This window comes from Somniosus microcephalus, unplaced genomic scaffold (assembly GCF_052327205.1).
Source record: "Somniosus microcephalus isolate GS21.2 unplaced genomic scaffold, FLI_Smic_1.0 unresolved_chr7, whole genome shotgun sequence".
Taxonomy (NCBI): Eukaryota; Metazoa; Chordata; class Chondrichthyes; order Squaliformes; family Somniosidae; genus Somniosus; species Somniosus microcephalus.
In genome coordinates, this window is record NW_028225185.1 from 34104470 (window position 1) to 34126433 (window position 21964).

The 21964-nt window shown below is 55.8% G+C and overlaps 2 protein-coding genes across 2 annotated transcripts in view; one reads left to right on the forward strand and one right to left on the reverse strand.

Moving 5' to 3' along the window:
* The window catches only part of LOC147086771 (uncharacterized), a 518811-nt gene that overhangs the window by 82632 nt on the left and 414215 nt on the right, over positions 1–21964 (reverse strand). The window lies entirely within an intron of this gene.
* Positions 5543–21503, forward strand: LOC147086776 (uncharacterized). Its single transcript, XM_085978379.1, has 4 exons — positions 5543–5743; positions 17971–18069; positions 19463–19520; positions 21320–21503. Exons 1-4 carry the CDS (start codon positions 5723–5725, stop codon positions 21478–21480), a joined length of 339 nt encoding a protein of 112 aa, XP_085834505.1. The 5' UTR covers positions 5543–5722; the 3' UTR covers positions 21481–21503.

The window sequence follows — 21964 nt, forward strand, 5'->3', positions numbered from 1 at the left end:
CTGAGGGAGCGCCGCACTGTCGGAGGTGCCGTCTTTCAGATGAGACGTTTAGCCGAGGCCCCGTCTGCCCTCTCAGGTGGATGTAAAAGATCCCACGGCCACTATTGGAAGAAGAGCAGGGGGGAGTTCTCCCCGGTGTCTTGGGGCCAATATTTATCCCTCAACCAACATCACTAAAAACAGATGATCTGGTCATTATCACATTGCTGTTTGTGGGAGCTTGCTGTGCGCAAATTGGCGATCGCGTTTCCTACATTACAACAGTGACCACACTTTAAAAAAAAGTCCTTCATTGGCTGTGAAGCGCTTTGGGACGTCCTGAGATGGTAAAAGGCGCTGGAGAGATGGGAGTTTTCTTTCTTTCTTGTCCCGGACCAGAGGCGCTTAAGAAGGGGGCTATATTCAAAACTGACCTGTGGGAAAGAATATTTCAGTGAGCGGGCGGTGAATCTGTGGAACAGGCTCCTCTAGGAAGACGGTGGAAGCAGTTTGTATTGATTCATTCGAATGGGAATTTGAGAAGATATTTTGGGACACAGACCATGAGTAATTTGAGACAGGACGTGTGGGGAGTGTGGCGTGCGCGGGGGGAACAGGTGACTTTGGGCCTGTGGTTCCCAAAGCTCTCCACCACTGGGGGTTTTCCTCGGCCTCATGTCTGGGTCTGTTGTCATAGAGTCGTAACGGCACCGAAGGAGGCCATTCGGTCCGTCGAGTCCGTGCCGGCTCTCTGCAGAGCGATCCAGTCAGTCCCATTCCCCCCAGCTCTGTCCCTATAGCCCTGCAACTTTATTTCCCTCAAGTGCCTATCCAGTCTCCCCTTGAAAACATTGAGTGTCTCCGCTTCCACCACTTCCGTCGGCAGCGAGTTCCAGGTCATAGAAACATAGATAAATAGGAGCAGGAGTCGGCCATTCGAGCCTGCTCCGCCATTCAATATGACCATGGCTGATCCTCTATCTCAATACCATATTCCCGCTCTCTCCCCATACCCCTTCATGCCTTTTGTGTCTAGAAATCTATCTATCTCCTTCTTAAATAGATTCAGTAACTTGGCCTCCACAGCCTTCCGTGGTAGAGAATTCCACAGGTTCACCACCCTCTGAGTGAAGAAATTTCTCCTCATCTCAGTCCTAAATGTCCTACCCCGTATCCTGAGACTGTGACCCCTCGTTCTAGACCCCCCCAGCCAGGGGAAACATCCTCCCTGCATCCAGTCTGTCTAGCCCGGTCAGAATTTTATACGTTTCAATGAGATCCCCCTTTCATTCTTCTAAACTCTAGTGAATACAGGCCTAGTCGACCCAATCTCTCCTCTACCCCTTATCCTTAGACTGTGACCCCTGGTTCTAGACTCCCCCGCCATCGGGAACATCCTTCCTGCATCTAGTTTGTCTAGTCCTGTTAGAATTTTATAAGTTTCAATGCGATCCCCTCTCATTCTTCTAAACTCCAGCGAGTATAAGTCCAATCGACCCAATCTCTCCTCATACATCATTCCTGCCATCCCAGGTATCAGTCTGGTGAATCTTCGCTGCACTCCCTCCATGGCAAGAACATCCTTCCTCAGATAAGGCGACCAAAACTGCACATAATACTCAAGGTGTGGTCTCACCAAGGCCCTGTACAACTGCAGCAAGACATCCTTGTTCCTGTACTCGAATCCTCTCGCTACGAAGGCCAACATACCATTTGCTTTCTTAACCGCCTGCTGCACCTGCATGCTTACCTTCAGCGACTGGTGCACAAGGACACCCAGGACTCGTTGCACTTCCCCTTCTCCCAATCTATTGCCGTTCAGATAATAATCTGCCTTCCTGTTTTTGCCACCAAAGTGGATAACCTCGCATTTATCCACATTATACTGCATCTGCCATGCATCTGCCCAATCACCCAACCTGTCCAAATCATACTGGAGTTTCTCGGCATCCTCCTCACAGCACACACGCCCACCCAGCTTTGTGTCATCTGCAAACTTGGAGATATTACATCTAGTTCCCTTGTCTAGATCATTAATATATATTGTGAATAACTGGGGTCCTAGCACCGATCCCTGCGGTACCCCACTAGTCACTGCCTGCCACTCGAAAAAGGACCCGTTTATTCCAACTCTTTGCTTCAAATCAAATCAAATCAAAATCAACTTTTATTGTCATTGTTAGTGCACAAGTGCAGTACAACGAAATCTAGGCTTGCGGCTCCCGAGAGTGTACATTTGGATTAAGACATTTAAACATTCAACATACATTTGGCTTGTAGTATATTAACATAAATATGACCATAATAAAGTGCATTGGCAGATGTGCAGGCTTTAGAGTTTATTTGTGGAGTTCAGTAGGATGACAGCCCTGGGAAAGAAGCTGTTCCTAAATCTGGTCGTACGGGTGCGAATGCATCTGTAGCGTCTCCCAGATGGCAGGAGGGCGAACAGACCGAGGCTGGGGTGGGTAGGGTCTTTGATGATGGACCGTGACCTCCGTAGACAGCGTTTCTGGTATATGTCTGCCAACCAGTTCTCTATCCAAGTCAGAGATAGGGAGGGAAGTGCGAGGAGCCACGGAGGGATTTGGACACCAGGATGAGAATTTTAAAAATCGAGGCGTTGCCGGACCGGGAGCCAATGTGGGTCAGCGAGCAACAGGGGGGGGTGATGGGCGAACGTGACTCGGAGCGAGTTAGGACACAGAGGCAGCCGCGTTTTGGACGAGCTGATGGCTACGGAGGGTGGAAGGTGGGAGGCCGGCCGGGGAGAACGTCGGAACAGTCGAGTCTGGAGGGGGAAAAAGGCAGGGACGAGGGTTCCGGCAGCGGAGTTCGTGGCGGGGAACAAAGGCAATGGCTTCGGTCTTCCCGCTGTTACCGCCGAATTGGAGCCTGAACGGTCGACGTATACCCAACTTCGACTTATAGAGCAATAAACTCAGACTACTGCGGACCTTGCTGGAATGTGCGAGTACACTTTTATTTACAGAGCGCTCTGGGAGAAGTGCTATACACCCCCTTGGTGCAATCGCCAGCTTCTCAGCTTTACAATAGCAGCCGCGCTCCTTTTATACAATTTAAAAACAGGAAAGATACCATATTACATTAATTCCTTGGCCAATCTGGTACTTTAGCATCCTTTAACTTTGGCCAATCTGATACCTTAGCAACCCTTAATCACATTCTGTCAAAAACAAGTTGATTATATTATTATACCGTTAGCAAACAACTTAATTATATTACTGTTCTGTACAAGTGACATCACACATTTGGTGTAAGCAGATCAAGTCAGCTGTCTGTTATGCCAGTGTCTGCAAAATGTCAATGAATGTCAAGTATTTCAGCAGGCACTACGGTGCCATTTTAAAATTTCCTCCAACAGAGCCTTCAGTGTGCCAGTGTAGCCTTCGGTCGCCTGAGGAAGAGAGTATTTGAAGACCAGGACCTCAAACCCGGCACTAAGCTCGTGGTCTACAGAGCAGCAGTGATACCCGCCCTGCTGTATGCCTCAGAGACATGGACCATGTACAGCAGGCACCTCAAAGCACTGGAGAGGTCCCACCAACGCTGCCTCCGCAAGATCCTGCAAATCCATTGGCAGGATAGGCGCACCAACGTCAGTGTTCTTGCGCAGGCCAACATCCCCAGCATCGAAGCTCTGACCATGCTCGATCAGCTCCGATGGACGGGTCACATTGTCCGCATGCCCGATACGAGACTCCCAAAACAAGCGCTCTACTCGGAGCGCCAACAGGGCAAGGGAGCCCCAGGTGGGCAGAGGAAATGCTTCAAGGACACCCTCAAAGCCTCCTTGGAAAAAGTGTAACATCCCCACTGACACCTGGGAATCCCTGGCCCAAGACCGGAGCACAAAGTGGAGGAGAAGCATCCGGGAAGGCGCCGAACACCTCGAGTCTCTTCGCCGGGAGCAAGCGGAAGCCGAGTGCAGGCAGCGCATGTCAACCCAAGCACCCCACACCCACCTGCCCCTTCAACCACCGTCTGCCCCACCTGTGACAGAGACTGTAGGTCCCGCATCGGACTCATCAGTCACCTGAGGACTCATTTTTAATGTGGAAGCAAGTCATTCCTCGGAGGAATTTCTTCACCCAGAGAGTGGTGAACCTGTGGAATTCTCTACCACAGAAGGCAGTTGAGGCCAATTCATTAAATATATTCAAGAAGGAGTCAGATATATTTCTTAAGGCTAAAGGGGTCAAGGGATGTCTTGCTGTAGTTGTACGGGGCCTTGGTGAGACCACACCTTGAGTATTGTGTGCAGTTTTGGTCACCTTATCTGAGGAAGGATGTTCTTGCCATGGAGGGAGTGCAGCGAAGATTCACCAGACTGATACCTGGGATGGCAGGAATGATGTATGAAGAGAGATTGGGTCGATTGGGCTTATACTCGCTGGAGTTTAGAAGAATGAGAGGGGATCTCATTGAAACTTATAAAATTCTAACAGGACTAGACAGATTAGATGCAGGAAGGATGTTCCCGATGGCGGGGGGAGTCCAGAACCAGGGGTCACAGTCTAAGGATAAGGGGTAAGCCATTTAGGACAGAGATGAGGAGGAATTTCTTCACCCAGAGAGTGGTGAACCTGTGGAATTCTCTACCACACAAGGCAGTTGAGGCCAATTCATTAAATATATTCAAGAAGGAGTTAGATATATGTGATATCCGAGTAGTAAGGTCCAACAACTGATATGTGAGACTTCAGGAACCCAAAACTTAACTTTTTAATTACGCAGTTTAGGAGAGAACAGAGCTCTTACAGCTACAGGCATGCACTTCTATTTCTTACTGCACGAGCAAGATGGAGGAAGAAGCTCGGAGTCATAACCCATAATACAACGTTACCTTAATACTAGTAAATCTTATCCCTTTAGCATTTGTCTCCCTCTGGTGGATAACTTAAGCATTACATCCGAGATTACTATATCATATTTCTTGAGGCTAAAGGGATCAAGGGATATGGGGAGAAGGCAGGGACAGGGCACTGAGTTTGGATGATCAGCCATGATCTCATTGAATGGCGGAGCAGATTCGAGGGGCCGAATGGCCGACTCCTGCTCCTATCTTCTATGTTTCTACGAAGAAGATTTAATTGGGATAAAATTTCTGCTCGTCCAGGACTGGACGTCGGACGATTTAGAGACCGTGGCGGGGGTCGCGTCACCATCAGACTCTGGGGCGAAGTCACTGGACTGGGATCAGGATGATCCCTGGCTGATGGATTTTCTACCTTCCCTTTAATTCACTGAAACTTCCCCTTTAAGAGTGGGCGGGGTTAAAGAAAAACAGGGACTTCCCAGCTGATTGGCTGCGACGATGGGGGCGGGCGCTCAGAGCCGATTGGTGCTGGGGGTTGTCAATCAGCGCCGCTCTCAGAGCCGATTGGTCGGCGCGGCTGTCAGTACGGATCGCCAGCTTCCGATTGGCTGAGAAGGGAGAGGGTCGGGCGGGTCGGGCTTGGTTGTCCCACCGCCTCCCCGCGTGACCAAAAACCCGCCTTCCTCTCCGCCCATTGGACGACGCGGTTGTCAATCGGCGCGGAGCGGGCCGCTGATTGGACGGAGATCGGGGGCGGCCCAGAGGCCGCGAACGGCGAGTCACGTGGTTGAGGGTGCGCGGCGACCGCGAGAGAGAGAGAGAGCGATAGAGCGATTCAAACCCGGGCCGACGAGCAGAGCGAGAGAGCCATCGGACAACACCTCACCGCCAGCCCACAGCACCATGAACATCCGCAACGCCAGGGTGAGTCAATTCAATCCGGGCCGGGCGGCCCCGGGTGTGAGGGCGGCGACTCTGCCTCCTCCTCCTCGCGGATGCGCGCACGCTGCCGGCCTTATATGGGCAAGCCCCGCCCCTCGCGACAAACCCCGCCCCTCGCGCGACAAGCCCCGCCCTCCACCTCAGCTCGGAGCTAAAGCCCCGCCCCTAGCGACAAGCCCCGCCCTCCACCTCAGCTCGGAGCTAAAGCCCCGCCCCTAGCGACAAGCCCCGCCCTCCACCTCAGCTCGCAGCGAAAGCCCCGCCCCTTCGTGACAAGCCCCGCCCTTCGCAACAAGCCCCGCCCCCACCTCCGCTCGCAGGTAAAGCCCCGCCCTTCGCGACAAGCCCCGCCCTTCGCGACAAGCCCCGCCCCCACTTCAGCTCGCAGGTAAAGCCTCGCCCCTCGCGACAAGCCCCGCCCTTCGTGACAAGCCCCGCCCCCACTTCAGCTTGCAGGTAAAGCCCTGCTCCTCGCGACAAGCTCCGCCCCTACTTCAGCTCGCATTTAAAGCCCCGCCCCCACTTCAGCTCACAGGTAAAGCCCCGCCCCTCATGACAAACCCCGCCCCCACTTAAGCTTGCAGGTAAAGCCCCGCCCTTTGCGACAAGCCCCGCCCCCACTTCAGCTCACAGGTAAAGCCCCGCCCCTCAGAACATACCCCGCCCCCACTTCAGCTCGCAGGTAAAGCCCCGCCCTTCGCGACAAGCCCCGCCCCCACTTCAGCGCGCAGGTAAAGCCCCGCCCCTCACGACAAGCCCCGCCCCCACACCAGCTCACAGGTAAAGCCCCGCCCCTTGCGACAAGCCCCACTTCAGCTCGCAGGTAAAGCCCCGCCCTTCGTGACAAGCACCGCCCCCACTTGAGCTCGCAGTTAAAGCCCTGCCCTTCGCGACAAGCCCCGCCCCACTTCAGCTCGCAGGTAAAGCCTTGCCTCTCGCGACAAGCCCCGCCCACACTTCAGCTCGCAGGTGAAGCCCCGCCCCTCGCGACAAGCCCCGCCCCATTCAGCTCGCAGGTAAAGCCACACCCCTCGCGACAAGCCCTGCCCCCACTTCAGCTCGCAGGCAAAGCCCCGCCCCTCACGACAAGCCCCGCCCCCACTTCAGCTCGCAGGTAAAGCCCTGCCCCTCGTGACAAGCCCCGCCCCCACTTCAGCTCGCAGGTAAAGCCCCGCTCTTCGTGACAAGCCCCGCCCCCACTTCAGCTCGCAGGTAAAGCCCTGCCCCTCGTGACAAGCCCCGCCCCCACTTCAGCTCGCAGGTAAAGCCCCGCCTTTCATGACAAGCCCCGCCCCCACTTCAGCTCGCATGTAAAGCCCCGCCCCTCGTGACAAGCCCCGCCCCCACTTCAGCTCGCAGGTAAAGCCCCGCCCTTCATGACAAGCCCCGCCCGCACTTCAGCTTGCAGGTAAGGCCCCGCGCCCTTGCGACAAGCCCCGCCCCCACTTCAGCTCGCAGGTAAAGCCCCGCCCCTTTGCGACAAGCCCCGCCTCTCGCGACAAGCCCAGCCCCCCACTTCAGCTCGCAGGTAAAGCCCCGCTCTTCGTGACAAGACCTGCCCTCCACCTGAGCTCGCAGGTAAAGCCCTGCCCCTTTGCGACAAGCCCCGCCCCCACTTGAGCTCGCAGGCAAAGCCCCGCCCCTTTGCAACAAGCCCCGCCCCCACTTCAGCTCGCAGGTAAAGCCTCGTGACAAGCCCCGCCCCTACTTCAGCTCGTGGGTAAAGCCCCGCCCCTCGCGACAAGCCCCGCCCCCACTTCAGCTTGCAGGTAAAGCCCCGCCCTTCGTGACAAGCCCCGCCCCTCACGACAAGCCCCGCCCCTCACGACAAGCCCCACCCCCACTTCAGCTTGCAGGTAAAGCCCCGCCCCTCGAGACAAGCCCCGCCGTCCACTTCAGCTCGCAGGTAAAGCCCCGCCCCTCACGGCAAGCCCCGTGCCCACTTCAGCTTGCAGGTAAAGCCCCGCCCTTCGTGACAAGCCCCGCCCCTGACGACAAGCCCCGCCCCCACTTCAGCTTGCCGGTAAAGCCCCGCCCTTCGCGACAAGCCCCACCCCTCACGACAAGCCCCCCCCCCCCCCCCCCACTTCAGCTTGCAGGTAAAGCCCCGCCCCTCGTGACAAGCCCCGCCCCCACTTCAGCTCACAGGTAAAGCCCCGCCCCTCAGAACATACCCCGCCCCCACTTCAGCTCGCAGGTAAAGCCCCGCCCTTCGCGACAAGCCCCGCTCCCACTTCAGCGCGCAGGTAAAGCCCCGCCCTTCGCGACAAGCCCCGCCCCCACTTCAGCGCGCAGGTAAAGCCTTGCCTCTTGCGACAAGCCCCGCCCACACTTCAGCTCGCAGGTGAAGCCCCGCCCCTCGCGACAAGCCCCGCCCCCATTCAGCTCGCCGGTAAAGCCACACCCCTCGCGACAAGCTCTGCCCCCACTTCAGCTCGCAGGTAAAGCCCCGCCCCTCACGACAAGCCCCGCCCCCACTTCAACTCGCAGGTAAAGCCCCGCCCTTCGCGACAAGCCCCGCCCCCACTTCAGCTCGCAGGTAAAGCCCCGCCCCTCGTGACAAGCCCCGCCCCCACTTCAGCTCGCAGGTAAAGCCCCGCTCTTCGTGACAAGCCCCGCCCCCACTTCAGCTCGCAGGTAAAGCCCCGCCCCTCGTGACAAGCCCCGCCCCCACTTCAGCTCGCAGGTAAAGCCCCGCCCCTCGTGACAAGCCCCGCCCCCACTTCAGCTCGCATGTAAAGCCCCGCCCCTCGTGACAAGCCCCGCCCCCACTTCAGCTCGCAGGTAAGGCCCCGCGCCCTTGCGACAAGCCCCGCCCCCACTTCAGCTCGCAGGTAAAACCCCGCCCCACTTCAGCTTGCAGGTACGGCCCCGCCCCTTTGCGACAAGCCCCGCCTCTCGCGACAAGCCCCGCCCCCCACTTCAGCTCGCAGGTAAAGCCCTGCTCTTCGTGACAAGACCTGCCCCCCACCTGAGCTCGCAGGTAAAGCCCTGCCTCTTTGCGACAAGCCCCGCCCCCACTTCAGCTCGCAGGCAAAGCCCCGCCCCTTTGCAACAAGCCCCGCCCCCACTTCAGCTCGCAGGTAAAGCCCCGCCCCTCGTGACAAGCCCCGCCCCTACTTCAGCTCGTGGGTAAAGCCCCGCCCCTCGCGACAAGCCCCGCCCCCACTTCAGCTTGCAGGTAAAGCCCCGCCCTTCGTGACAAGCCCCGCCCCTCACGACAAGCCCCACCCCCACTTCAGCTTGCAGGTAAAGCCCCGCCCCTCGAGACAAGCCCCGCCGTCCACTTCAGCTCGCAGGTAAAGCCCCGGCCCTCACGTCAAGCCCCGTGCCCACTTCAGCTTGCAGGTAAAGCCCCGCCCTTCGTGACAAGCCCCGCCCCTGACGACAAGCCCCGCCCCCACTTCAGCTTGCAGGTAAAGCCCCGCCCTTCGCGACAAGCCCCACCCCTCACGAGAAGCCCCCCCCCCCCCACTTCAGCTTGCAGGTAAAGCCCCGCCCCTCGTGACAAGCCCCGCCCCCACTTCAGCTCACAGGTAAAGCCCCGGCCCTCACGACAAGCCCCGCCCCCACTTGAGCTTGCAGGTAAAGCCCCGCCCTTCGTGACAAGCCCCGCCCCCACTTCAGCTTGCAGGTAAAGCCCCGCCCTTCACGACAAGCCCCACCCCTCACGACACGCCCCACCCCCACTTCAGCTCGCCGATAAAGCCCCGCCCTTCGCAACAAGCCCCACCCCCACTTCAGCTCGCAGGTAAAGCCCCGCCTCTCGCAGCCCCGCCCCCACTTCAGCTCGCAGGTAAAGCCCTGCCCCTCGCGACAAGCTCCTCCCCACTTCAGCTCGCAGGTAAAGGCCCGTCCCTCAACACAAGCCCCGCCCCCACCTCAGCTCGCAGGTAAAGCCCCGCCCTTCGCGACAAGCCCCCCCCACTTCAGCTCGCAGGTAAAGCCCCGCCCTTCGCGTCAAGCCCCGCCCCCCACCTCAGCGCGCAGGTAAAGCCCTGCCCTTCGCGACAAGCCCCGCCCCCACTTCAGCTCGCAGGTAAAGCCCCGCCCCTTGCGACAAGCCCCGCCCCTTCGTGACAAGCCCCGCCCTCCACCTCAGAGTCTCCTCACGTGCTGAGCCACGCCCTCTCCCAGTGGGAAGCCCCTCCCCCCCCCCAAATCTTCTCCCAGCCTCTGATCCTTTTTATAATTTGGCGACCACAACGGTGCACAGCATGCCAAGTGTGGTCTAACCAAGGTATAACGGAGACCAGAATTGTGCACGGTGCTCCAAGTGCGGTCTAACCAAGGTATATGGAGACCAGAACTGTGTACGGTGCTCCAAGTGTGGTCTAACCAAGGTATATGCAGACCAGAACTCTGCACAGTGCTCCAAGTGTGTTCTAACCAACGTATATGGAGACCAGAACTGTGCACGGTGCTCCAAGTGTGGTCTAACCAGGGTATATGGAAACCAGAACTGTGCACGGTGCTCCAAGTGTGGTCTAACCAAGGTATAGGGAGACCAGAACTGTGCACAGTGCTCCAAGTGTGGTCTAACCAAGGTATATGGAGACCAGAACTGTGCACGGTGCTCCAAGTGCGGTCTAACCAGGGTATATGGAGACCAGAACTGTGCGCGGTGTTCCAAGTGTGGTCTAACCAGGGTATATGGAGACCAGAACTGTGCACAGTGCTCCAAGTGCGGTCTAACCAAGGTATATGGAGACCAGAACTGTGCACGGTGCTCCAAGTGCAGTCTAACCCAGGGATATGGAGACCAGAACTGTGCACAGTGCTCCAAGTGTGGTCTAACCAAGGTATAGGGAGACCAGAACTGTGCACAGTGCTCCAAGTGCGGTCTAACCAAGGTATATGGAGACCAGAACTGTGCACAGTGCTCCAAGTGTGGTCTAACCAAGGTATATGGAGACCAGAACTGTGCACAGTGCTCCAAGTGTGGTCTAACCAAGGTATATGGAGACCAGAACTGTGCACAGTGCTCCAAGTGTGGTCTAACCAAGGTATATGGAGACCAGAACTGTGCACGGTGCTCCAAGTGTGGACCAAACTGTTGAGTCTGTGTGTCCCAATTATGCTTATTATAAATCACTGGACACAGACAACAAGAATAACTTTAACAGGTCTTTACTATTCGGAGGTCAGGGCTGAACTGCCCAGCAAATCACTACACAACGTTTATATACCGGTGTGGTCACCACCGGTATTACAGTATACAGCAGCCAAGAGAAAGTAGTACATCTCTTAAGGTAGTTCTCTTAAGGTGGAACAGGTTACATACACCACAATCCTCCCTTTTTAGCTTAACAGTGTATATCCCCATTTAACATAACATAATAATAACATATATATATATATACAACTTCATGCAAAACAGTTCAAAGATTCAGTCTCTGAGGAGGCCTCCTGATCCGAGACGGATAACGCCTTTCAGGGGTCTCTGATTCTCGTTGCTGGGGTGACTCATCTAGTTGATCTCTTATGGATTGGACATCATCATCAGGTACATTCACTTCTGAGGTAGATGCTTCAGGTTCACTAACTTCTTCCACGGTTGTCTCTGCCGTAACCATGGGTTCGACCCTTGTTCTCGATTCTACCAGTTGGTCAGCATGACGTCGTATTACATTTTCACCAATATCTACCGTGTACATCAGGGGTCCTTGTCTGGCCCGAATTGTTCCAGATTGCCATTTCTCATTCTTATAGTCCCGGGCTAACACTGGTTGTCCTATTTCGAAACTCCGAGTGGTCTTGTTATTTATATGCTGGAACTGTTTGTTTTCGACTTCCCTCCGCACATTTGGTTTTAACAAGTCCAACCTGGACCGCAACCTCCTGTTGTAGAACATCATGGCAGGACTTTGGTTTGTCACTGCATGAGTGGCGTTTCGATATGCAAGTAGGAAATTGTCCACCTTGTGTTGTAGTGGAATCTGATCTTCGCTCATGGCCTTTATTGCTTTTTTGAACGTTTGTACAAATCTCTCGGCCAACCCGTTTGTAGCCGGATGATATGGGGCAGAGGTATAATGTCTCACCCCATTCTTCTTCATGAATTTCTGGAATTCTTCTGACACGAACTGCGGTCCGTTGTCTGAACATATTTGTTCTGGCAATCCATTTCTTGCAAATATCGTTCTTAGCACCGCGATCGTCTTTTCCGAGGCAGTGGTAGTCATCTTAATCACTTCTGGCCATTTAGAATGTGCGTCCACCACAATTAAAAACATGGAGTCCATGAATGGACCAGCAAAGTCAATATGTACACGTTGCCATGGGGTTGAAGGCCATTCCCATGGATGCAGCGGTGCAATCGGAGGTGCATTTTGAACTTTTTGGCACCCTGAGCAGCTTTTCGTCAGATCCTCTATCTGTTGGTCGATACCTGGCCACCACACATAAGCCCTAGCAAGGCTTTTCATCTTGACTCCCCCCAGATGACCTTCATGCAGTTCCTTTAGAATTCTCTCCCTTAATTTAGGAGGAATAATCACCCGTGTTCCATACATCAATGTTCCTTGACAGACGGACAGCTGTTCTCGTCTGGCTGAGAATGCCGGTAACAGTGGTTCACCATGAGCTGGCCATCCTTTCACTGTCAATTCGTAGACCCGAGACAGTGTCGGGTCGTTCCTGGTTTCTCTCTCAATACTTGCATTGGTGACTGGTAAACATTCGATGATGGTCGAGTGAAATAGCTCAACAGGGTCAACTGTCGGTGCCTCTTCCGCTGTAGGTAGTGGCAGGCGCGACAGCCCATCAGCATTACCATGTTGCTTTGTACCTTTGAATTCGATCTGATATTGATGTGCCCCTAGGAAAAGGGACCATCTCTGGAGCCTCTGCGCTGTCATCACCGAAACACCCTTCTTAGGGTTAAAAATGGAAACCAACGGCTGGTGGTCTGTCAGCAGCGTAAACTTTTGCCCTTGCAGGTAATGATTAAATTTTTTTACTCCCCACACAAGGCTGAGAGCCTCCCTATCTATCTGAGCATAGTTGCGCTCAGCGGAGGTCAATGATCTGGATGCGAATGCGACTGGTCTTTCCAAGCCATTTGGCAACCTATGTGAGAGCACTGCCCCAATACCATATAGGGAAGCATCACAAGCTAACCGAATAGGCAGCGTTGGGTTAAAGTGAGCCAACACTTCCTTAGAGGTGATCAATGCCTTGCCTTTGTGAAAGGCCCGCTTACAGTCCTCGCTCCACTTCCATGGCACTCCCTTCTGCAAAAGAGCGTTCAGCGGGTGTAGCACCGTGGATAAATTTGGCAGAAACTTATGGTAATAGTTAATCAACCCTAGGAACGACCTCAACTGGGATACATTCTCCGGAGCGGGAGCCTTCACGACAGTTTCGATCTTGTCAGGTGACTTGTGAAGCCCCTCCTGGTCAATGACGTGACCACAGTACGAGATTTGCTTCTGAAAGAACTCACATTTCTGGTGATTAACTCGAAGTCCATATTCTTTCAATCTGTTGAGCACCTGTTCCAAATTTGCAAGGTGTTCCTCATCATCATTTCCTGTAATCAGAATGTCGTCCAGGTAGCATTGTGTGCCTGGAATTCCCTGTAATACCTGCTCCATGGCCCTTTGCCAAATCGCTGGAGCCGATGCCACTCCAAAAACCAGTCTATTATACCGATATAAGCCCTTATGCGTGTTGATCGTGAGATACTGGCGTGACGCTTCATCAACTTCCATCTGTAAATACTCCTGCGCCAGGTCTATCTTGGTGAAGTGTTTCCCGCCAGCCAACGAAGCGAAGATATCCTCAATCCGTGGAAGCGGATATTGCACCGTGTGAAGCACCGGATTAACAGTGATCTTGAAATCGCCACAGATGCGAACCTTCCCCGGTTCCCCCGGTTTGTTACTCGATGAACGCTTCATGACGGGAACAATGGGCGTGGCCCATTCACTCCAGTCCACCTTTGACAGTACTCCGGACCGTTCTAGTCCTTCCAGCTCAGCTTCCACAGCAGGTCGTATCGCATAAGGTACCGGTCTGGCTTTGAAAAATTTCGGGTTTGCATGTTCTTCAACTTTGATGTTTGCCGTAATTCCTTTCAGTGTTCCCAGTCCCTGCTGGAACACCTCTTTAGCATCGTCCAATATTCTGGACAGTCGTTTCGGTTTGACATCTTCCTTTTTGCCAGAATCTACAGTTAGTGCTTTTAAGGAATGCCAGTCCATATTTATTCTCCTGATCCATTCCCGTCCCAGTAATGGTGGACCTCCCTCAGGTAACACATATAAGTCCATTCCTCGGCTTTCTTTATCCTTGTGGACCACCTTTACCTTTATCTTTCCAATGGGGTATACTCTTTGCCCCGTGTACGTTTTCAAAACAATCTCCGTATCCCTTAAGGGACTGTGTGGAAATAACCTTTTGTAATCTTGCTTATTCATGACCACCAATGCCGATCCCGTGTCCAATTCCATCTTCACTTGGACTCCTGCTATCTGAAGTGTGACCCAGATAGTTTGGTGGTCTGCTGTGTTACCCACATTATGTATCATTATGGAGACCAGAACTGTGCACGGTGCTCCAGGTGTGGACCAAACTGTTGAGTCTATGTGTCCCAATTATGCTTATTATAAATCACTGGACACAGACAACAAGAATAACTTTAACAGGTCTTTACTATTCGGAGGTCAGGGCTGAACTGCCCAGCAAATCACTACACAACGTTTATATACCGGTGTGGTCACCACCGGTATTACAGTATACAGCAGCCAAGAGAAAGTAGTACATCTCTTAAGGTAGTTCTCTTAAGGTGGAACAGGTTACATACACCACACAAACGATTCTGTACAAGTTTAGCATAACATCTCTGCTTTTCAATTCTATCCCTCTAGAAATGAACCCCAGTGCTTGGCCTGATTAATCTGTTAACTAAATTAACTCGCTGGTGGGGGGACGGGTGCTGAGGGGGAATGGGGAGACGGAGTCCGTGCACGGCTATTCCTGGCCTATTCTGCCGTGGCTGTTTGATCGGCCCTGACAGCTCAGGATTAGGGGAGGTGTTGGCTCATCAAAGGCTGATCTTTGCACCCTCGTCGCGCCGGCCTGAAATATCCCCGAGCGGCCGGATTAGCAGAGAGGCTTACGGATAATGAATTCGGCTTGTTGCTAATCCCAAGTAACGCGCCCTGCTGCTGGATGCTTAACCCCATCGCCGCTCACATTCAGCCCTCGATGACTCTCTCAAATTAAAACAGGCTGTTCGCCAATTTTCTTTCTTTCCTTCCCTCCCCCCTCGCTCTCCCCCGCGCTCCCTCTCTCTCTCCCCCTCCCTCGCTCTCTCTCCCTCCCTCGCTCTCTCCCCCCGCGCTCCCTCTCTCTCCCCTCCCTCGCTCTCTCCCCCTCCCTCGCTCTCTCCCCCTCCCTCGCTCTCTCCCCCCCTCCCTCGCTCTCTCCCCCCCTCCCTCGCTCTCTCCCCCCCTCCCTCGCTCTCTCCCCCCCTCCCTCGCTCTCTCCCCCCTCCCTCGCTCTCTCCCCCCCTCCCTCGCTCTCTCCCCCTCCTCGCTCTCTCCCCCCCTCGCTCTCTCCCCCTCCCTCGCTCTCTCTCCCCCCTCCCTCGCTCTCATCCCCCCCTCCCTCGCTCTCTCCCCCCCTCCTCGCTCTCTCCCCCCCTCCCTCGCTCTCTCCCCCCTCCCTCGCTCTCTCCCCCCTCCCTCGCTCTCTCACCCCCTCCCCTCGCTCTCTCCCCCCCTCCCTCGCTCTCTCCCCCCCTCCCTCGCTCTCTCCCCCCCCTCCCTCTGCTCTCTCCCCCCCTCCCTCGCTCTCTCCCCCCTCCCTCGCTCTCTCCCCCCCCTCCTCGCTCTCCTCCCCCCCCTCCCTCGCTCTCTCCCCCCCTCCCTCGCTCTCTCCCCCCCTCCCTCGCTCTCTCCCCCCCCTCCCTCGCTCTCCTCCCCCACCCTCCCCTCGCTCTCTCCCCCCCTCCCTCGCTCTCTCCCCCCCCTCCCTCGCTCTCCTCTTCTCCCCCCCTCCCTCGCTCTCTCCCCCCCTCCCTCGCTCTCTCCCACCCCTCCCTCGCTCTCTCCCCCCCCTCCCTCGCTCTCTCCCCCCTCCCTCGCTCTCTCCCCCCCTCCCTCGCTCTCTCCCCCCCCTCCCTCGCTCTCTCCCCCCCTCCCTCGCTCTCTCCCTCCCTCCCTCGCCCTCTCCCCCCCCCTCCCCTCGCTCCCTCTCCCCCCCCTCCCTCGCTCCCTCCCCCCCTCCCCCCCTCCCCCTTCTCTCTCTCTCTTGGGATGTGGGTTCCCACAAGTCTGTACACTCGCCGTTCTCCCGGTGCAAGCCACTGAAGGCTGGCTATTCAACCAGGCAGGCCTTCACAGCCCGGCCCGCTTCCGTCGTGGGCATAAGCTAACCGGCAGGATTGGCTGGAGAGTGACTGAGAATGGGAGCCCTGGCTGATTCTCCCACCGCTCCCCTGGGACCGATTCTCCTTCACGGAGTGGGAGTGGAACCTGGCTCCACACTGTATGCATCGAACCTTACAGCTCGGAAACAGGCCATTCGGACCCCTCTGCTCCGTGCCGGTGTTCCTGCTCCACACCAGCCTCCTCCCGCCCCCTCTTCATCTCACCCCATTACCATCTCCTTCTATTCCTTTCTCCCTCATTTGTTTATCTCGGTTAAGGGGTCGATCTGATCGAAGTTCTCAGGATATTAAGGGGAACTGATAGGGTCGAGAGAGAGAAACTATTTCCGCTGGTTGGGGAGTCTCGGACTAGGGGGCAGAGTCTCAAAATTAGAGCCAGACCTTTCAGGAGTGAAGTTCGGAAACAGTTCGACACACAAAGGGTGGTAGAAGTTTGGAACTCTCTTCCGCAAACGGCAATTGATGCCGGGGGGTCAATTGTTCATTTTAAATCGGAGATTGATAGATTTCTGTTAACCCAAGGTATTCAGGGATATGTGGTGGGTATATGGCGTTTGGTCACAGATCAACCATGATATCATTGAATGGCAGAACAGGCTCGAGGATGCTGAACGGCTCCTCCTGTTCCTAATGTAACAGGCTCGAGGGGCTGAACGGCCTCCTCCTAGTTCCTAATGTAACGGGCTCGAGGGCGTGAACGGCCTCCTCCTGTTCCTAATGTAACAGGCTCGAGGGGGCTGAACGGCCTCCTCCTGTTCCTAATGTAACAGGCTCGAGGGGCTGAACGGTCTCCTCCTGTTCCTAATGTAACGGGCTCGAGGGGCTGAACGGCCTCCTCCTGTTCCTAATGTAACAGGCTCGAGGGGCTGAACGGTCTCCTCCTGTTCCTAATGTAACAGGCTCGAGGGGGCTGAACGGCCTCCTGTTCCTAATGTAACAGGCTCAAGGGGGGCTGAACGGCCTCCTCCTGTTCCTAATGTAACAGGCTCGAGGGGGCTGAACGGCCTCCTCCTGTTCCTAATGTAACAGGCTCGAGGGGCTGAATGGCCTCCTCCTGTTCCTAATGTAACAGGCTCGAGGGGCTGAACGGCCTCCTGTTCCTAATGTAACAGGCTCGAGGGGCTGAATGGCCTCCTCCTGTTCCTAATGTAACAGGCTCGAGGGGCTGAACGGCCTCCTCCTGTTCCTAATGTAACAGCTCGAGGGGCTGAACGGCCTCCTGTTCCTAATGTAACAGGCTCGAGGGGCTGAACGGCCTCCTGTTCCTAATGTAACAGGCTCGAGGGGCTGAATGGCCTCCTCCTGTTCCTAATGTAACAGGCTCGAGGGGCTGAACGGCCTCCTGTTCCTAAATGTAACAGGCTCGAGGGGCTGAATGGCCTCCTCCTGTTCCTAATGTAACAGGCTCGAGGGGGCTGAACGGCCTCCTCCTGTTCCTAATGTAACAGGCTCGAGGGGCTGAATGGCCTCCTCCTGTTCCTAATGTAACAGGCTCAAGGGGGCTGAACGGCCTCCTCCTGTTCCTAATGTAACAAGCTCGAGGGGCTGAACGGCCTCCTCCTGTTCCTAATGTAACAGGCTCGAGGGGCTGAACGGCCTCCTGTTCCTTATGTAACAGGCTCGAGGGGCTGAACAGCCTCCTCCTGTTCCTAATGTAACAGGCTCGAGGGGCTGAATGGCCTCCTCCTGTTCCTACATGTAACAGGCTCGCAGGGGGGCTGAACGGCCTCCTCCTGTTCCTATGTGTGTGTGTGTGTGTGTGTGTGTGTGTGTATGTGTGTGTGTGACGGTCTCTCTTGTCTATTCACAGCCTGAAGATCTGATGAACATGCAGCACTGCAATCTGCTGTGTCTCCCGGAGAACTACCAGATGAAGTATTACTTCTACCATGGCTTGTCATGGCCCCAGGTAGGGACTGCTAACCTCTGCTCACCCTCTTGTACATCACCACGACCAGCACGATGGTGAGGCGCTGACTTATTCTTCCCCGCTTGGCAAGATGACGGGGGGAGTTGATACACAGACTCAAAACTCGCTCCTCAGAGCCACACAGTGGCCCGACCCTGCAACTACACCGTGAAGGTTGACAGAAAGAGCTTCCATTTCTGTAGCGCCGTTCCTCAGTACCGCCACTCCGACAGTGCGGCGCTCCCTCAGTACCGCCCCTCCGACAGTGCGGCGCTCCCTCAGTACCGCCCCTCCGACAGTGCGGCGCTCCCTCAGTACTGCCCCTCCGACAGTGCGGTGCTCCCTCAGTACAACCCCTCCGACAGTGCGGCGCTCCCTCAGTACCGCCCCTCCGACAGTGTGGCGCTCCCTCAGTACTGCCCCTCCGACAGTGCGGTGCTCCCTCAGTACTGCCCCTCCGACAGTGCGGCGCTCCCTCAGTACCCGCCCCCTCCCGACAGTGTGGCGCTCCCTCAGTACCGCCCCTCCGACAGTGCGGCGCTCCCTCGGTACCGCCCCTCCGACAGTGCGGCGCTCCACTCGGTACCCGCCCCTCCGACAGTGCGGCGCTCCCTCAGCACCGCCCCTCCGACAGTGCGGCGCTCCCTTCAGCACCGCCCCTCCGACAGTGCGGCGCTCCCTCAGTACCGCCCCTCCGACAGTGCGGCGCTCCCTCAGTACCGCCCCTCCGACAGTGCGGCGCTCCCTCAGTACCGCCCCTCCGACAGTGCGGCGCTCCCTCAGTACCGCCCCTCCGACAGTGCGGCGCTCCCTCAGTACCCGCCCCTCCGACAGTGCGGCGCTCCCTCAGTACTCCACTGGCAGTGTCGGCCTGGATTCTGGGCTCGAGTCTCTGGAGTGGGGGGGCTCGTTCTCACGACCTTCTGACCCAGACGATGGTGAGAGCCACTGAGACAAGCTGACAAGTGACGTAGGTAATTTGAATGAGAAATGTTGAGCAACAAACCCGTGACTACAGGAAGTAAGGATGGTGGGCAGAAAGTGCATGGCCTGTGCCACGATTTTAATACTGCTCTCCGACGGGACCTGGTTGGGGTCGCTGGGTCCAAATCCTGGAACTCCTCCCTAACAGCGCCGTGGGAGCACCTTCACCGCACGGACTGCAGCGGTTCAAGAAGGCGGCTCACCACCACCTTCTCGAGGGCGATTCGTGATGGACAATAAGTGCCGGCCTGGCCAGCGACACCCACATCCTCGGGATGATATTTGAACAAGTACCTTTGGGAGTTGGAGCTTGGGATCCAGCCCTCGGAAGGGCGACTGAGAACGGGCGAGCTTTCAGCCATTTCAGATGCCGGACGCTAACTCTTGTTTATTTTGCCCCCCTATCCAGCTATCTTACATCGCGAGGATGAGAATGGAAAGATCGTGGGTTATGTACTGGCTAAAATGTGAGTGAGAGGACAGCCCAGTGTTCGGTCGGTCCGACTGTACAGAATTACGTAGAACGTACAACCCAGGAACAGGTCATTCGGCCCCTCTGCTCCGTGCCAGTGTTCCTGCTCCACACGAGCCTCTCCTCCCGCCCCCTCTTCATCTCACCCCCGTCACCATAACCTTCTATTCCTTTCTCCCTCGTGTGTTTATCCAGCTTCCCCCTTAAATACATCTCCGCTATTCGCCTCGACCACATCCCTGTGGGAGCGAGTTCCACATTCTCACCACTTCTCTGGGTGAAGAAGTTTCTCCTGAATTCCCGATTGATTTTATTAGTGACTCTCTTATATGACGGCCCCTAGTTCTCCCCCACAAGTGGAGACATCTTCTCTACGTCTACCCTATCGAACCCTTTCATAATCTCCGTTACCCCACTTCTCACGGCCGTGGAGTGCTGCTCCTTGTCTGGGAGGCTGACTGGCCTGCTCCCTGGCTCCTAAGGTGCGGGGCATAGACTGGTCTTGTGTTCCCTCGAGTGTAGAAGATTAAGGGGTGATCTGATCGAGGTGTTTGAGATGATTAAAGGATCCGATCGGGTCGATCGAGAGAGAAACTATTTCCTCTGGTGGGGGGAGTCCAGAACAAGGGGGCAGAACCTTCAAATTAGAGCCAGGCCGTTCAGGGGTGATGTCAGGAAGCACTTCTTCACACAAAGGCTGGTGGAAATCTGGAACTCTCTCCCCCCCCAAAGAGCTGTCGAGGCTGGGGGTCAATTGGAAATTTCAAAACTGAGATCGATGGGTTTTTGCTGGGTAATGGATTAAGGGTTACGGAATCAAGGCGGTAGACGGAGTTAAAATACAGATCAACCATGATCTGATTGAATGGTGGAACAGGCTCGAGGGGCTGAATGGCCTCCTCCTGTTCCTAATGTAACAGGCTCGAGGGGCTGAACGCCTCCTCCTGTTCCTAATGTAACAGGCTCGAGGGGCTGAACGGCCTCCCCCTGTTCCTAATGTAACAGGCTCGAGGGGGCTGAACGGCCTCCTCCTGTTCCTAATGTAACAGGCTCGAGGGGGCTGAACGGCCTCCTCCTGTTCCTAACGTAATAGGCTCGAGGGGGCTGAACGGCCTCCTCCTGTTCCTAATGTAACAGGCTCGAGGGGGGCTGAACGGCCTCCTCCTGTTCCTAATGTAACAGGCTCGAGGGGGCTGAACGGCCTCCTCCTGTTCCTAATGTAACAGGCTCGAGGGGGCTGAATGGCCTCCTCCTGTTCCTAATGTAACAGGCTCGAGGGGGCTGAACGGCCTCCTCCTGTTTCCTAATGTAACAGGCTCGAGGAGGCTGAACGGCCTCCTCCTGTTCCTAATGTAACAGGCTCGAGGGGGCTGAATGGCCTCCTCCTGTTCCTAATGTAACAGGCTCGAGGGGGCTGAACGGCCTCCTCCTGTTCCTAACGTAACAGGCTCAAGGGGGCTGAACGGCCTCCTCCTGTTCCTAATGCAACAGGCTCGAGGGGCTGAATGGCCTCCTCCTGTTCCTCCCGGTGGGTCAGCCCCTGAACTCTGCTTGTCCCCCGTTACCCCTGTCCTGTCCGATTATGATTCACTGTACCCCATGGGGGCAGATGCGTGGGTCGTGTCTCTATTGGTTGCGGGGCACAGAGTGGGACTTGGAGCCCGGGTCCTCCCTGGTGTGTGTGTCTCAGTACCACCTCGGGTGGGCATTGACCCACTGCGCCGCATGTATTTGCACCCTTCCTCGGCCAGTTTTATTTTAAACGTGTGGGTTTTCTTTGTCTTTCTGTTTCAGGGAAGAAGATCCTGATGACGTTCCTCACGGACACATCACTTCCCTGGTACGGAGACAGTGCCTCGACAAAACGGAGAGCGGGAGGGGCAAGTCTAAGCCTGGGGAGGGGAGGGGGAGAAACCAGGGTGTGTGGGGCTGATGTTGGTGGAGGCCAGCAGTGACAATACAGACTCCTTCCTCCCGACCCTTTCTCTCTCTCTTTCCTCTCTCTCTCTCTCTGTCTCTCTCTCTCTCTGTCTCTCTCTCTGTCTCTCTCTCTGTCTCTCTCTCTGTCTCTCTCTCTCTCTGGTCCTCCTCTGTCTCTCTCCCTGTCTCTCTCCCTGTCTCTCTCTCTGTCTCTCTCTCTGTCTCTCTCTCTGTCTTCTCTCTCTGTCTCTCGTCTCTCTCTCTCTCTCTCTGCTCTCTGTCTTCTCTCTCTGTGTCTCTCTCTCTCTCTCTCTCTCTCTGTCTCTCTCTGTCTCTCTCTGTCTCTCTCTCTCTCTCTGTCTGTCTCTCTCTCTCTCTGTCTCTCTCTCTCTTCTCGTCTCTCTCTCTCTGTCTCCTCTCTCTGTCTCTGTCTCTCTCTCTGTCTCTCTCTCTCTCTCTGTCTCTCTCTGTCTCTCTCTGTCCTCTCTCTTGTCTGTCTCTGTCTCTCTCAATTCAATT